At 40.8% G+C, this 13,600-nt stretch overlaps 2 protein-coding genes across 5 annotated transcripts in view; both read left to right on the plus strand.

The window, feature by feature from the left end:
* Window positions 1–4,460, plus strand: part of dnaaf5 (dynein axonemal assembly factor 5) — a 33,115-nt gene extending 28,655 nt beyond the window's left edge. The window contains exons 10-13 of the mRNA XM_077528355.1: window positions 343–493; window positions 2,668–2,824; window positions 3,362–3,553; window positions 4,084–4,460. Coding sequence (XP_077384481.1) covers window positions 343–493; window positions 2,668–2,824; window positions 3,362–3,553; window positions 4,084–4,235 — 652 coding nt within the window. The 3' untranslated portion in view covers window positions 4,236–4,460. The remainder of the gene's footprint in view (window positions 1–342; window positions 494–2,667; window positions 2,825–3,361; window positions 3,554–4,083) is intronic.
* A 244-nt stretch (window positions 4,461–4,704) lies between these two features.
* LOC144022470 (medium-chain acyl-CoA ligase ACSF2, mitochondrial-like) lies at window positions 4,705–13,251 on the plus strand. 4 transcript variants are annotated; one of them, XM_077527417.1, is made up of 16 exons: window positions 4,705–4,890; window positions 5,437–5,632; window positions 6,338–6,466; window positions 7,028–7,081; window positions 7,191–7,309; window positions 7,405–7,567; window positions 7,641–7,736; window positions 8,025–8,176; window positions 9,060–9,151; window positions 9,255–9,331; window positions 9,402–9,509; window positions 9,664–9,815; window positions 10,916–11,015; window positions 11,944–12,054; window positions 12,125–12,193; window positions 13,069–13,251. In XM_077527417.1, the coding sequence occupies exons 1-16, from the start codon at window positions 4,787–4,789 to the stop codon at window positions 13,117–13,119; spliced, it is 1,773 nt and encodes a 590-aa protein (XP_077383543.1). In that variant the 5' UTR covers window positions 4,705–4,786; the 3' UTR covers window positions 13,120–13,251. The 4 variants fall into 4 exon arrangements, 2 of the variants coding, with proteins under 2 accessions (XP_077383543.1, XP_077383470.1); XM_077527344.1 differs by having other exon boundaries at window positions 4,706–4,890; window positions 10,874–11,015; XR_013284369.1 differs by lacking the exon at window positions 13,069–13,251 and having other exon boundaries at window positions 9,098–9,151; window positions 10,874–11,015; window positions 12,125–12,161.
* Window positions 13,252–13,600: the final 349 nt, after the last annotated feature.

Consider the following 13,600-nt stretch of genomic DNA (forward strand, 5'->3'; position numbering starts at 1 on the left):
AAGAATGGCAAAAAAAAATTAACATCTGCCTCTAATTAACACAAAATGAAGACAGCTGTTCTATTTCTGGGTTTTGTGTGAAAAGCAAAGGCTGGATCCTCTGTTACGGCTCTCATGCACACATTTTGCAGGATTTCGGAAGTGCTATGTCGTACGGACATTTTTCTTGAAGGTCATTTGCGATACAATTTTCCTTACATCTACGTTACATTCTATGTGTAAATCTGGTTGTATATTGAGACATAGATGAGAAATAAGGTGGTGGGAATTTTCATTTTATTTTTTCCATTTCTGAATTCCAACACAGCTGTAAAAAAAAATAAAAAATCATCTTTCTTCCAGACTTTTTCGAAAAGAGTCTAAGAAGTTCCTTAGTGACGTGCTGCTTCCTAACCTGGTGTGGCAAGCTGGCCGCACTTCCGCCGCCCAGCGGACCGCCGCCCTCAGCTGTCTGCTGGCACTGCTGCACGGAGGTGGCATCACGCCACAACAGGTACACACACACGCACACCTGCTAAAACACACTCCTGATCAACTCTTGGGATGTGTTTGCAGTCACTCCCTATATCAACCACGAGCTGATTTTGGTCCGCTACGTTGTCATTCTGTGACAGAATGATGTAATTACTGGTGTGCCTGAGCAGTGCTCTAAAACGATTGGCTGATGTGGTAACTATACAGTATAGGATCATCTAGACTATTTGAAGATTTTTGTGCATCAGGGAGAATCTTAAGTTTAGCCTGGGTTGTTAGCAGAAGATTCTTAGCCATTCACTGTGTGAGTGTGAGGACTTTCCAGATGGGCTTTACTTTATACACACACACACGCACATCTGTCTGCCCTCACACGTGTAGCGTGACCAAAGCACCTCACACGCCCCGTCCCGTTCACACGTCCCGGGCAGACAGCTGGATGGACGACGTGGGCGTTAAGGCGCTCCTTTCATATCGTTTCTTCCTGTGCAGAACAATTAACAGCTCCGGTGCCTTCTTGTGCTCACTGATGTCATGCAGCGCCACTTTTTTTTCTTGCCAACTTGTGTCTTGGCTTTCTCTCAAGCTACAGTATCAATCAACTATTGTACATCAAGGGGGTCATTCTTAGAAATTATTTTACCTAAAAATTGTCAAGAAATGAAGTCCATCACTACATGTTCAAACTGAAACATGACACAGTAATTCACTTTAATTCACTGCAGTATAATACGGCCTTATTCTTTGCTTTTGAGGAAACAATGTTGTCATTTGTGCAAATAAAGGCCTCATATCAATTAAATGTTTTACCTATTATTAACTCTCTGGCACTTGCTGCACTTAAATGAATGAAATATCAAAAAATGCAAAAAGTAATTTGTACAAATGGGTCTCTTGAATAAGCACCTTGCCTCCTATAAACACCTAGTTCTATCTGCAGGTTAAAAAAAATGTGCTATTAATTGTTCATGTACAGTAAATATTAGTTGTACAAATAAAGGCCTCATATCTAATTCTTTACCCATAATAAACACTACTCTGCAGATGAGTGCAATATTATCAAATCATTCTCCCACCCCCAATGAAAGCACCTCATATAAAAAAGAAATAATAATAATAAAAAATAATTAAAAAAATAATAATAATTTAAAAAAAAAACACCTTGCCTCGATTAGAATAACTGCTGGTATCCTTTTCATACAAAAAGTAAAACAAATAGAAATGTCAATTACAAAAAAAGTCTTTCATACAAATAGGCCTCTTCTTGCCTTAACATACCTTTAATAAATTGAAGAAAAAAAGTTACAATATTTGTTCTCTCCAATAAATATCTCATTTCAAACACTTTCAAAAATATTATCACATATGTACATATATAAAAAAGTATTCTTTACAAATAAAGGCCTATTTAATAAACACCAAGTATTCTGCAGTTGTTTATATTACAATGAAAAGTTAATTCTTCCAATCAGGTTTTTCTGTTAAAACCTTACTTCCAATAATCACACATCACTCTCTGCAAATGAGTAAATATATGATTAACCCATTTGCTCCCAAAAACGTATAAATACGTTCTATTTTACATATTACCATGCTCCTAAAGACATATTTATATGATTTGTTTATGTTTTCTTTTATGCTAGAACATACAGAAGGCTTTGATGCAGCCTCTGAACTGAAGAGAATGCTTGAAGCAATGGTAGTTATTACAAAAACGGCTAGCAGGTGGCAGCAGAGCATAAGAGATCAACCAGGGCCATGTTGAAACAAGCTATTTTCCCACTGTTTTCAACAGATTTGTGAATCATGATGAAACTTAGATATATTCTAATGCTAATTGCTGCAAAAATGAAACAGATTTCCTGATGAAAGAACAGACTCTAATCTTTCTTTTGGTATGTTACAAGTTTTTATAGCAACAGAAGAACACAATATTCTGTGGGCCTTGCAAACTCAGTCAAGATCCAATAAAACAGTTGGGAGCAAAAGAGGTTGCTTCAGTGAAAATGACTGGGAGTGAATGAGTTAAGTATTCATTAAAAAAAAAAAAAATACAGCTCTGCCCTCTAAAAAGCACCTTACCTCTAGCAAAGGTCCCGACCTTTCTTTAGTATAATGGCCCTAACTCCATTAGGGTCCAAATGTAGTATCCTGTATATTTTCAAGAATTGCTACATGTGGTGTTGTTTTCAGCTGCTGTGTATGGAGGAGAAGCTGTCACCTCAGGTGTTGTCGTCCCTGGACGAGGACTCTCCGATGGGCCGACTGTTGGCCTGTCGCTCGCTGTCCACCATCCTCAAACTGGTAGGATCCAGTCTGCGCGAAGAATCCCTCAACAAGATCTACCCTGGTACGTCCGAACAACATCAGCATGCACACTATCACCACTCTTATATTCACAACTTGGGATGTGCCTGTGGCTAGAAAGCAAAGAGTGGAGAGTCTCTGTTGCTGAAATGCGCAGGTCTAGTCACTGGATGGGGTCCGATCATCACCTGTAGCCTCTGAAAATGTCCACAAACTGTCTCTTATTTTATGCTTCTTCTGTTTTGGCCAATCTTCCTAAATAATAACGCCATGTGGTATTAGAATTATTTATTTATTTTTAAGTTAACACAACGGTATTGCATAGAAGTGGCGGGAAATGACTTTTTATTTGTGTGTCTTGTTAAATTTACCTTTACATACAGGACTGGAATGGAATTACAAAAGTTTTCATCAACTTTCTGTAAACTTTCCAGCACTGTACCTTTTAATGAGAATTTAATTCGCATTGGAAGTTAAAGAATTTTGTATCCTTATGCAGGATTTAAATGAGTTCATTTACTTTCATACGAGTACCAGTACTTGTAATCAAGTACTTGCCACCTGTGCTTTCCCGACGCAGAGCTGGTGAAGCGCCTGGACGACAACAGCAAGGACGTACGTCACGAGGCCCTCCAGGCTCTCGGCCTGTGGTTGTCCAGTCTGGGGGTCAACTACAACGCGCAACTGTGCGCCTCGCACCTGCAGTTCCTTTTCCAGCAGCTCCTCCTGCACTTGGATGATCCCGACAGCTCCGTGCAAGACCAAGTGCTTGGTGAGGAGGAATATGCACAACTGTTTTGTTTAAAAAATATTTTTCAACTATCGCTGCCTCTGTGGCCCCAAAAAGGACTTATCCCAAGTGCATATCTCTTATATTAATAATAATAATAATAATAATAATAATAATAATAATAATAATAATGAGAAGCATTACTATTATTGTATTCCTATTTAATTATATTCAGAATAAAAAACATAAGAAATTCAAATGTAGTAATTGTGTAAAGCAGTACATTAGTAGCTTTAATGGATCATAATAATAATAATAATAATAATGTTGGAAAGACATCAGCAATTTGAGTACTCAACTAAATGAAATGAGTCAAATTACATTATTATTCATTTTAAACATGGAGCTGAAAATTGGAAATAACAGCAACAACAATATACAATCACTAGACAATTGAATTTGATTTGATATGACAAGCCGGAAGACAAGCACATACAATTATGAATAAGAGTAATATAATGTTGTAATATTTTATCATTGTGATTGAGTTGACGATGCGCGTTTGTTTGCAGAGGTGCTGAAGTCTGGCAGCTCGGTCCATCCAGATCTTCTTAAGAAAGAAGTGGAAGCTGTGAGGGACAAACATCGCACTTGTCAACGCTGCGACCGACTGCTGCAACACATCAACTCCATGAACGCACACATGGGAGACAAACCCACTTAATGACCACATGTTGTTATTATTATTATTATTCAACAATAACTATTTGAACCCGTAGGCCTTGTTTTTATTCTGTTCTCATTTTACTACCCTTTCAGCTTTGTCGCTTGGTGATGACATCATCAGTAGTTTCAGTCACTACTGGACGTTGAGAAGAACACAAACATAGACGTAGTGCTATGAGAATGAAGCTGGATTTTTGTCTAATAAAAAAAGTATCAAAATTATGATGATATTGCCCCTTGAGGATTATTGAGGTAGTACATGATCTAATCATGCTTGATGTATTTATGGTGTCTCTTTTTTTACAAGCTTCTTCAACCTGTTTTTTTTTTTTTTTTTATTGAAACTCACGTCTACACTTTGGATATGTGGCAAGCGGTCCAGACTCCAGAGGTCAACTCTGCCACTCTGTTAATGGTTAAAATTTTCACACTTGCTGATTAATTCTTCTTAGTAAGTTGACAAAGCATCCACTCGTGTTTTTCCTGGCGTTCAGACGGGCGTGACGTTTGTCTGACCGTCAGTAGCTTCATTTGGCTTCATCTGGAATTATGTCATCACTTGTTTGTTTGTTGCGGTGTGCTCCGAGTGTCAGATTTGCATGTGGATTTGAACGGATCGCGACGTGGAGGTCAAGCTGGCTCCAGTGGGGTCGGTAAGTTTAATCGGAAGCCCTAAATCTACATTTATAGCCTTAGTTCTAATATTTATTCCATGAAATTGTATTCATTTATTGCCAAAAGTCTATTTCTCTTATCAGTATTTCTCTTGGCTGCACTGCTTTTATGTGGATGTCAGATTTCTTTTTTTTTTCTTTCACCCGATGGTAGTCAAATTTGACCAGAGCTTTTGCAACTTTAGCATTAGGCGATTTTAACTCCAACTATACTCGCAATGGGACTTTCTCCTCAACCAATCAGATTTCAAATTCTTACTCAGGGCCAGAGTGCTGGCCCACGATGACGTCAGTATTTTTCTTTCCTCTGGTTGGTCAGAACAAAACTTAAGACTAGCAAATAATTCACTTCTCGTAAGTATATGTTTTATTTACAGTTTTACATTTTTGCTACAGCTGTGCGCTGTAGAATTTCCGTGCAATATAGATGGTGACTATAATGGTGACGTGATATTGGCAGGGTTTGGGGAATCCATGTTCAGAAACTCAAAACCTGCTGAAACCAGATTTGTTTGACGTGCACAGGTGGCTACACGTGGACCATCCTCCATGCCGACCGTCCCTGAGCAGCAGCTACGTCCACGGCACGTCCACCGTCTCGCTGCTGTCCGCGACGATAGGTCAGATCCTGGAGGTCGCCGCCCAACGCTGGCCCCAGCGCGAAGCTGTCGTCTTCCTGCAGGACGGCGTCAGGAAAACCTTCGAGTGCTTTCAGCAGGACGTACGTCTGCAAGGGAACGCAAACGTGATGATGTGGCTATGGAAGTCCTTCTCAAATAGTGGGAACGACGCCTGGGAACAGCTTTTTTTTGTTGTTTTTTGCTGCACTTGATTAAAGTGTAATTGCACATCCTCTACAATAGGTGGCAGTGGCACTCTCGAGTATTACCTCCTCTGTAGAGATATACTTGCAACAATTTTATAGACAAATGACACTATTTACAGTCACGGCGTAGAGTTGGGGGGATTTAGGTGCTAAATAATTTCCTCTTCCGGTGGTGGGGGGTGGTAACAGAATATAATTGAGAAGCACTTGGCTATGGTAACCAACATGAAAAATACAAGATTTGTAAAAAGTGAATCCATGCATTTATTTATTTATTTTTATTTTTTGTTTATTTATTTATTTATTTTTTTTGGGGGGGGGGGGTCCACTTAAAAAAAAAAAAAAAAGTTAAATACAACAAAACTTTAGGGCTACTTTTTTTTTTTTTTTTTTTTTACTGTACTGTATACTGTACATGAATACAGTAAAAATATGTAGTACGCATATTGTTTTATTTAAATATGCTGTATGTAAAGCTGCAAATGCCATACTTCACGTTTGTTTTGTATTTCACATTTTAAAGGTTATTAATGTTATTTATACTCAATTTGGTGGTTCTCAGGCGTAGTTCCAGTGGTATTCATACGTGATGTTGTGCAGGTGGACCAGGTGTCGGCGGGACTCCTGGCTCTAGGCCTGCAGCGAGGGGACCGTCTAGGGATTTGGGGACCCAACATGTATGAGTGGATCCTCTTCCAGTTTGCCTCAGCCAAGGCGGGAATCATTCAGGTCAGTCTCAACGGATGCAGTTTGTACTGTACATGACATGACTTTGAAATCTTTGTATGTGTTACCTCTGCCAAGGAGGTTAAAGGAGAAGTCAAGTCAAAAATATTCTGTACAATAATATGTTCTATGTAGCACTGCTATTCTAAACACGGTATTGTGGAATATGAGTTAAGCAGCAAAATCTAACTGCTAATTTGATCCATTTCGGGGGTGTGGCCATTTTGCCACTTGCTGTCAACTGAAAATGACATCACAGTAGCTAAGGGAGCTCTGGTAACAACCAATCAAAGCTCACCTGTTTTCTGTGTTTGATATTTGACGGTGGCAAGCTGAGCTGTGATTGGTCATACCTGAGCGTACTTAATGAATATATTTACTGAATACACAACAATAAAAATAATAATAATTATAGAAAAAATAATAATAGAAAAAATATATTAAAATGAATTATGAGCTCCAACATGACTATTTTAGTGTTAGTAGTTGCATATACTGTACATAGTGCAGGTGTCCCAAATGTTGTGGCCTGTGTAACATACTGTAACTTTTTGTCGCTGGCAGGTGTCCTTAAACCCGGCTTATCAGCTCAAGGAATTGGAGTTCACACTCAGAAAGGTTGTTGTCGCTGTTGTTTTTTTGTTTTGTTTTTTTCTGCAGTGCAATTCATCATTTTTGTAAGTATTTGAATTTGTAAGTAATTCACATGGTGCTTGTTCTTGTACAGGTGCAGTGCAAAGCGGTTGTTTGTCCCAGCAGCTTTAAGACACAAAAGTTCTGCGAGATGTTGCGGCAGATCTGCCCGGAGATCAACACGTCGCCGCCGGGAGACATCCGCAGTCCCAGGTTCCACAGAGACAACAAAATAATATATTTCTTGTTTCAAAAAAATCACGATGGTGCATATTGACCCGGGGTCCTTAATATGCGTGTCCCTTAAGGTTGCCAGACCTGCGCATGGTGATCGTGACGGACAAGCGAGAGGCGGGCATGCTGCATGTGGACGACGTTTTCCAAGCGGCGGAGAGTCGTCACCGGCACCAGCTGAGCGAACTTCACGGCAAGCTGTCGTGCGACGACGCCATCAACATTCAGTTCACCTCCGTGAGACCGGCAGCCCTGCGCTTTGGGGGTCGTGACCTCTTGTGACATCACCACGCGTCCCCCTTTCTTTCAGGGCACCACTGGCAACCCCAAGGGAGTCACGCTGTCCCACCACAACGTGGTCAACAACGGCTACTTTGTGGGACTCAGAGCGGGTTACGACTGGAGGGTAAGTGCAACTTGTTCATATGCAGCGGTGCATTGAGATAAGTGAGTTTGTGGAGATCTGAAAGGTTTAGTTATTTTTTCCCTTTGACTTGTGAGGTGTTTGATCTGAAGAACACAAATGATGGTGCAACACGCATAGATAAAATTAAACAGTGCTTATATGCATCTATTCTTTATCCTCCGAGAAGAAAGACTATTATAACTGTCTCTTACTGAGTAACTGTGACATCAAGGTGCCACAGTAAAATGATGCAGCATTGCATCAACCCGTTGGATTTTTCCCCATCAGCCTCAGGTGCGGGTGTGTATGCCTATGCCCATGTTCCACTGCTTTGGTACAGTCGTGGGAGGCATCTGCATGGCCCTGTATGGCACCACGCTGGTCTTTCCCTCCACCGCCTACGACAACCAAGCCAACCTGGAGGCCATTCACGAGGAAAAGTAACAGCTACTATTTGTCTTACACTCTTACTCATCTAATAATATGTTTGTTTAGTATTGTGCTTTGCAGGGGACGGACAACTGCATCACACCATCTTGACAACATTATTTTAAGACTTTAAGAAGTATAAGTATCAAGTATATTAACAATCATGTAAAACTAATAAATTAAATTATTGTGATTTTTTTATGCAAGAATATATCAAATAAGACCCCAGTATTTTTCTTAAAGCAAACTAAATAATCAAATAAATATTTGAAATACATAAATGAGAAGCAATGTTAAAAAAATAACAATTTTATGCATCAAAAATTATCTAAAAATAAAATGTACATATTTGAAATTATACAAATAGAAACGATAAAATACTTAAGAATACATCAAACTGGAATTGAATAATAGAGTGTAAATATAATAAATTTTACAGCCATTTTTTTTTTAAGAACTGTTGCCTTTCTTAGGTACCTAAATAAAGTTACTGAAATATTTAAATTTAAAAATAAAGTATTTTGTATATTTAAAATATATGTATATAGTGAGCTATTCGCAGGAATGTGGTTTTCTGTCTTTACTAGCAAAAACCCGCATATAATATCCCCTTCCGCCTTCAAAAAGCGATTTTTAAGAATTGCATCTACTTGCCCCTAGATGGCGACAAAGCACTGAAAAAGGGAGGGTCATAAACCAACAACAGCAAATCATGGTCAAGCCTGTACACAATTGGGAATGCATTTGTTACATTAACAACAGTATTCAGTCGTGAAATTGTTCGCACTAACTTCACAAGAGACTCATCACAAGTACAATGTACAACGAATGCTGCGTTCAGTGAGTACATTATGTGAATTTGCTTATTATGTTAACTCGTGACTTGCATTGAAGGTGCAATTTCTTCTATGGCACTCCCACCATGTACACAGACCTGCTGGGCCTCCCAGATCTGGAAAAGTACGATTTGTCCTCAATGGAAGGTGGTAAGACAACCCAAGGCCACTGGCTGCAAGTTTCAATTCATAATATTTTTTTTCAAAGTCTTAATATTTGGATGAATTGAATGTATTGAATGTAATTCTTTAGGCATCATGGGGGCGTCCCCGTGCCCCCCAGAGCTTTTGGTCAAAGTGAGGGCAAAGCTGAACATGAAGGATATCATGGTGAGCCACATTATTAGATACAACTGAAGGCTCTGAGGATATCACGAGAGGAATGTGGTGTGTTGATCAGGTCGGCTACGGCACCACGGAGAACAGCCCCATCACCTTCTTGGGTTTCCCGCTCGACAACGACGACCTCAAGCTCCACACAGTCGGCTGTGTCATGCACCACGTCGAGGTAGGGACTTTTACTTTAACTAGTAACTGCATGTCCTGATGGGCAAACTGTTGAGCCACATTTGAGTTTTGAAATCGACAATTACAAAACACAATGGTGTCTGATTTTTGAGGGAGAGCCTTGAGTTTAACTCATTTCTCACCCTTCCCGGCAGGCCAAGGTGGTGGACGCGGACACGGGCGAGACGGTCCCGCTGGGGGCCACGGGAGAGCTGCTGATCCGGGGCAGCTGCGTCATGCACGGGTACTGGGACGAACCCGACAAGACCCACCAGGTTCTCGGCGCGGACCGATGGTACAGGACGGGGTGAGGCCGTCAATACCGCACACATGGGCGGTGTCGTCAAAATGATTGCAGAGGAGGGGTTCACTAACCTTTTACACCATATACCAAAAAAGATACTTAGCTCTCCAAGTGCTGCCATCATGACCAATATTAGTGGCATAGTAGCCTATTAGCGTTGATCAAAAACAACAATTGTTTTTCAAAAAAGAAATGCAAGGGGACAGAAAGAAGTGAAACTTGTGATATCTGCCCCTGATCCAAAAAAATAAAAAATAATAAAAAAAATTAAATAGTCATAATCAACACAAAATAAAGAACATAGCCTATATATATAATTTTCTCCGGCATAAAATAAAGTGCCGTTGTCTGCAAACAAAATACATTTGAACTATTTCAAAATAGTTATGATCATTATCAATATCATTCACATAGAAAACATACTGGCCCCAGAATTGATCCCTGGGGTACCCCACAAGTTATATAATTGTGTTTTGATTGTCTATTATTGAATTCAACATTATGTTTTCTATTTTCTGTTTTCTATTTAACACAGAGTTTTATTTCATCCATTTTCTTGACCGCTTATTCCTCACAAGGGTCGCGGGGGGTGCTGGCGCCTATCTCAGCTGGCTCTGGGCAGTAGGCGGGGGACACCCTGGACTGGTTGCCAGCCAATTGCAGGGCATTATTATTATTATTATTATTATTATTATTAGTAGTAGTAGTAGTATTATTGTTATTGAAAAAATGTGGAAAAAATGACAATATTGTGCTTGAAAATTGTCAAATGAAGCGTCGGTAGACATGAAAGTTAAATTAACTACTTAATAGTGATTCAATTTAAAATATATATTGCACATGAAAGCGAAATTCAAATTACCCAAATTAATGTTTCAAAACATTCAAGTTAAATACAACTGAACTGTGCTTGGATAGTGATTCTAGCGCATACCTCGAGAGGGAGCCAGTCTACCATAACAGAGGGCATTCTAGCTTTCTTACTCCCCTCAAATTAGTTAGTGCAGTTTTGAGTGTCCTCGCTAAGCACGTCGTAGTGAACATGTTGCTTGTGCTGGCAGCGACGTGGCCAGCCTGAACGCGCTGGGCTACTGCTCCATCAGGGGTCGCATCAAGGACATGATCATCCGAGGGGGGGAGAACATCTACCCCGCCGAGATCGAGAGGTTTCTCTACACCCATGACAAAGTGCACGAGGTGCAGGTACGAACGCTAACCCCGGGTTTTCACCGGATGCGGTTGCGGTGCGGTTGCGGTGCGGTTGCGGTGCGGTCCGGCGACGCAAGCAATTAGATTCCATTCATTCGAATGGTGCAGTTTACACCGCTTGCGGGTGCCTTGCGTGTCAACTGCGTCTCAGCTGCGGCGTGCCGCAGGCCTTCCGCAAGGATAGACCTATTTTCTATTTTTGCCGGACGCCGCAGCGGTAGGCAAATGGCAAGCTAGCACAAAACACATCGAGCGGGACAGGAAGACCGACGCAGTTTCAAAATAAATTTCCGGTTACCTTTCAGAATAAAACACTCGCCAGCTCCTATTTCGCAAGTTTTTCAGCAAAACGTGACGTGGGCGTCGCCGGGCCATGTGCTCATTCACGGTTTAGACACCAGCGAACATGGACGAGGAGAGGTTTATATTGGAGGTGGAAAACCACAAAATAATATATGACACGGCACATCCTTTTTATAAGGACTGTAATGTATTGTGAGTTTGATGTTCGCGATTGCTTGTTGTGCCCGTCTCGCTTGCCGTACTGAGCGGCAGCCGGACGCGGAAGGACAACCAAAAAAAGGATGCTGCATGGAATCTCATAGCAGAAGAAGAAGAAAAGGTTAAATCAAAAGAAGTCCACCTCTCTTTCTGCTTCTCTGTTGAGCACAGACTTTCTGTATGTTTGTCGTTGTGAAATGCCACATGATCGCGCGCGCGCGGTCCCGCGAGACACGTTGGGAAGTGGGCGGCGACGGAGCTGCCGGACCGCAACCGCACCGCAACCGCATCCGGTGAAAACCCGGGGTAACTGTTCAATTCTAAAGGAGTGGACAAACCCTTCGACTTTTGCCTGAATTGATTATCCGGCCCGCCAAACATTTATCAAGAGTCAAATGCAAATGTCAATGTTATCTCCCAGGTGGTGGGAGTGAAAGATGAGCGTCTGGGGGAGCAGGTGTGCGCTTGCATCAGGCTCAAGGAAGGACAAACGTGCACGGAGGACGAGATTAAAACCTTCTGCAAAGGCCAGGTGACGTCACAGATGTCGAACAGTGGCGACTTTTTGGACTTTACGCAGGCTGATGGTTCTTTCCTTTTAGATTTCACACTTCAAAATCCCTCACTACGTGGTGTTTGTGGACAGCTACCCCATGACCGTCTCCAGAAAGGTGAGATGAGGAACTTCCGGAAAGAAGAACAATCTTTGTGGTGAAAGGCCACATTTCAGTTTTGAAATGCACCGTCAGACCCTAACAACAACAACAAAAAATCTAAACTCGCAAGAGGGAAAATGTGTTATTGTCTGGTGAGTCCAAGGTTGGTAAGTAACTAACTCTAAGTAACTAAATATCTCAGGCAATTGTAAATATGCCCCCCCCCCCCAAAAAGTCAGGAAAAGCCTACAAGAACATGTGAGCTTTATTTGGGGTTGGGCAGAGGCGTTTAATAACACTATAATGCCAAACATATCATTAAATACAAGACATTTTGAGCCCTCTATTTTCTGAGTATATTTTTACCACATTAAAACCCTGACGTATATGATCTGGCACATGCATTGCACGGATAATCCATTAGAGGGCAGTACCACCCAGATGATGGCTTTTCCAGCGACCTTGCAAGACCACCCCAATTGAGAAAGGAGAGATACCTTTAGTGGGAAATGTCTTTTCTGTTTTTTGGACATACTAATATGTTTGATATGTCTGTTTATTATTATATTTTTTTGACACTTAAAAATGTACAAGCATTGTGGCCGGAAGTATCAAATATGACACAAATCTAGTCATGTGGAAGTGGATAATAATAATAATAATAAGAAAAATAATAATAATTTGTTTGTTAGATCAAAAAGGACCAATAAATACTCTATTTGCAAAGAATCTGAATGTTCTCTCACATATTTCATGATTCAGGCTTTATAGGGTTACATGGAGGCAGGACTAGTAACTCCCATTTAATACGAGTTTGAATGTGACTGGTTCATTCTGATGACAACCCTGGATGTAATGGTGGCACTAAGATGGCTGCTCTTTCCTTTTAGATCAAGAAGAATGTATTAAAGGTGGACATGGAGAAGCATCTGGGCTTGTAGCTTGTAAACTTCGACTTGGGAAAACTCCAGGAGGGAGCGGAAGTACAAATCCGAAGAAGCTGTCGTGTGACGAGCTCACTAAAGGATAAAACACTGTTCCCAGAAACAATCAATAAAAACAACCTAAACATAGATTTCATGCCCATGGGTGGCGAAATGATCATCCTGGCAAGCTATGTACACTTGGAGGAGTATGCTTGGCTAACAGATGGCCATTTTTGTGGTTTTAAATAACGATTCATTTAAACCCCTTATCATTAGGGCAATTTTGCCGAAAACACCTTAAAAAAGGTGCACCTTTCTCGGTTTTTGTTTCCACCGTTCTCGCCAGCACTCTTTCTTCTGTCAGCCAATCAGCTTCCATAGCCACTCGTTGTCCCATCACTGTTTGTATCTAGTTTCCTAGTATCTTTATGTTTGTTAGTTTATTGTTATTTCTGTTGCAGTCAGATGTCACATCCCTGAATCATGATCACGAGTA

Source organism: Festucalex cinctus, chromosome 1, assembly GCF_051991245.1.
Source record: "Festucalex cinctus isolate MCC-2025b chromosome 1, RoL_Fcin_1.0, whole genome shotgun sequence".
In the NCBI taxonomy this organism is placed as follows: domain Eukaryota; kingdom Metazoa; phylum Chordata; class Actinopteri; order Syngnathiformes; family Syngnathidae; genus Festucalex; species Festucalex cinctus.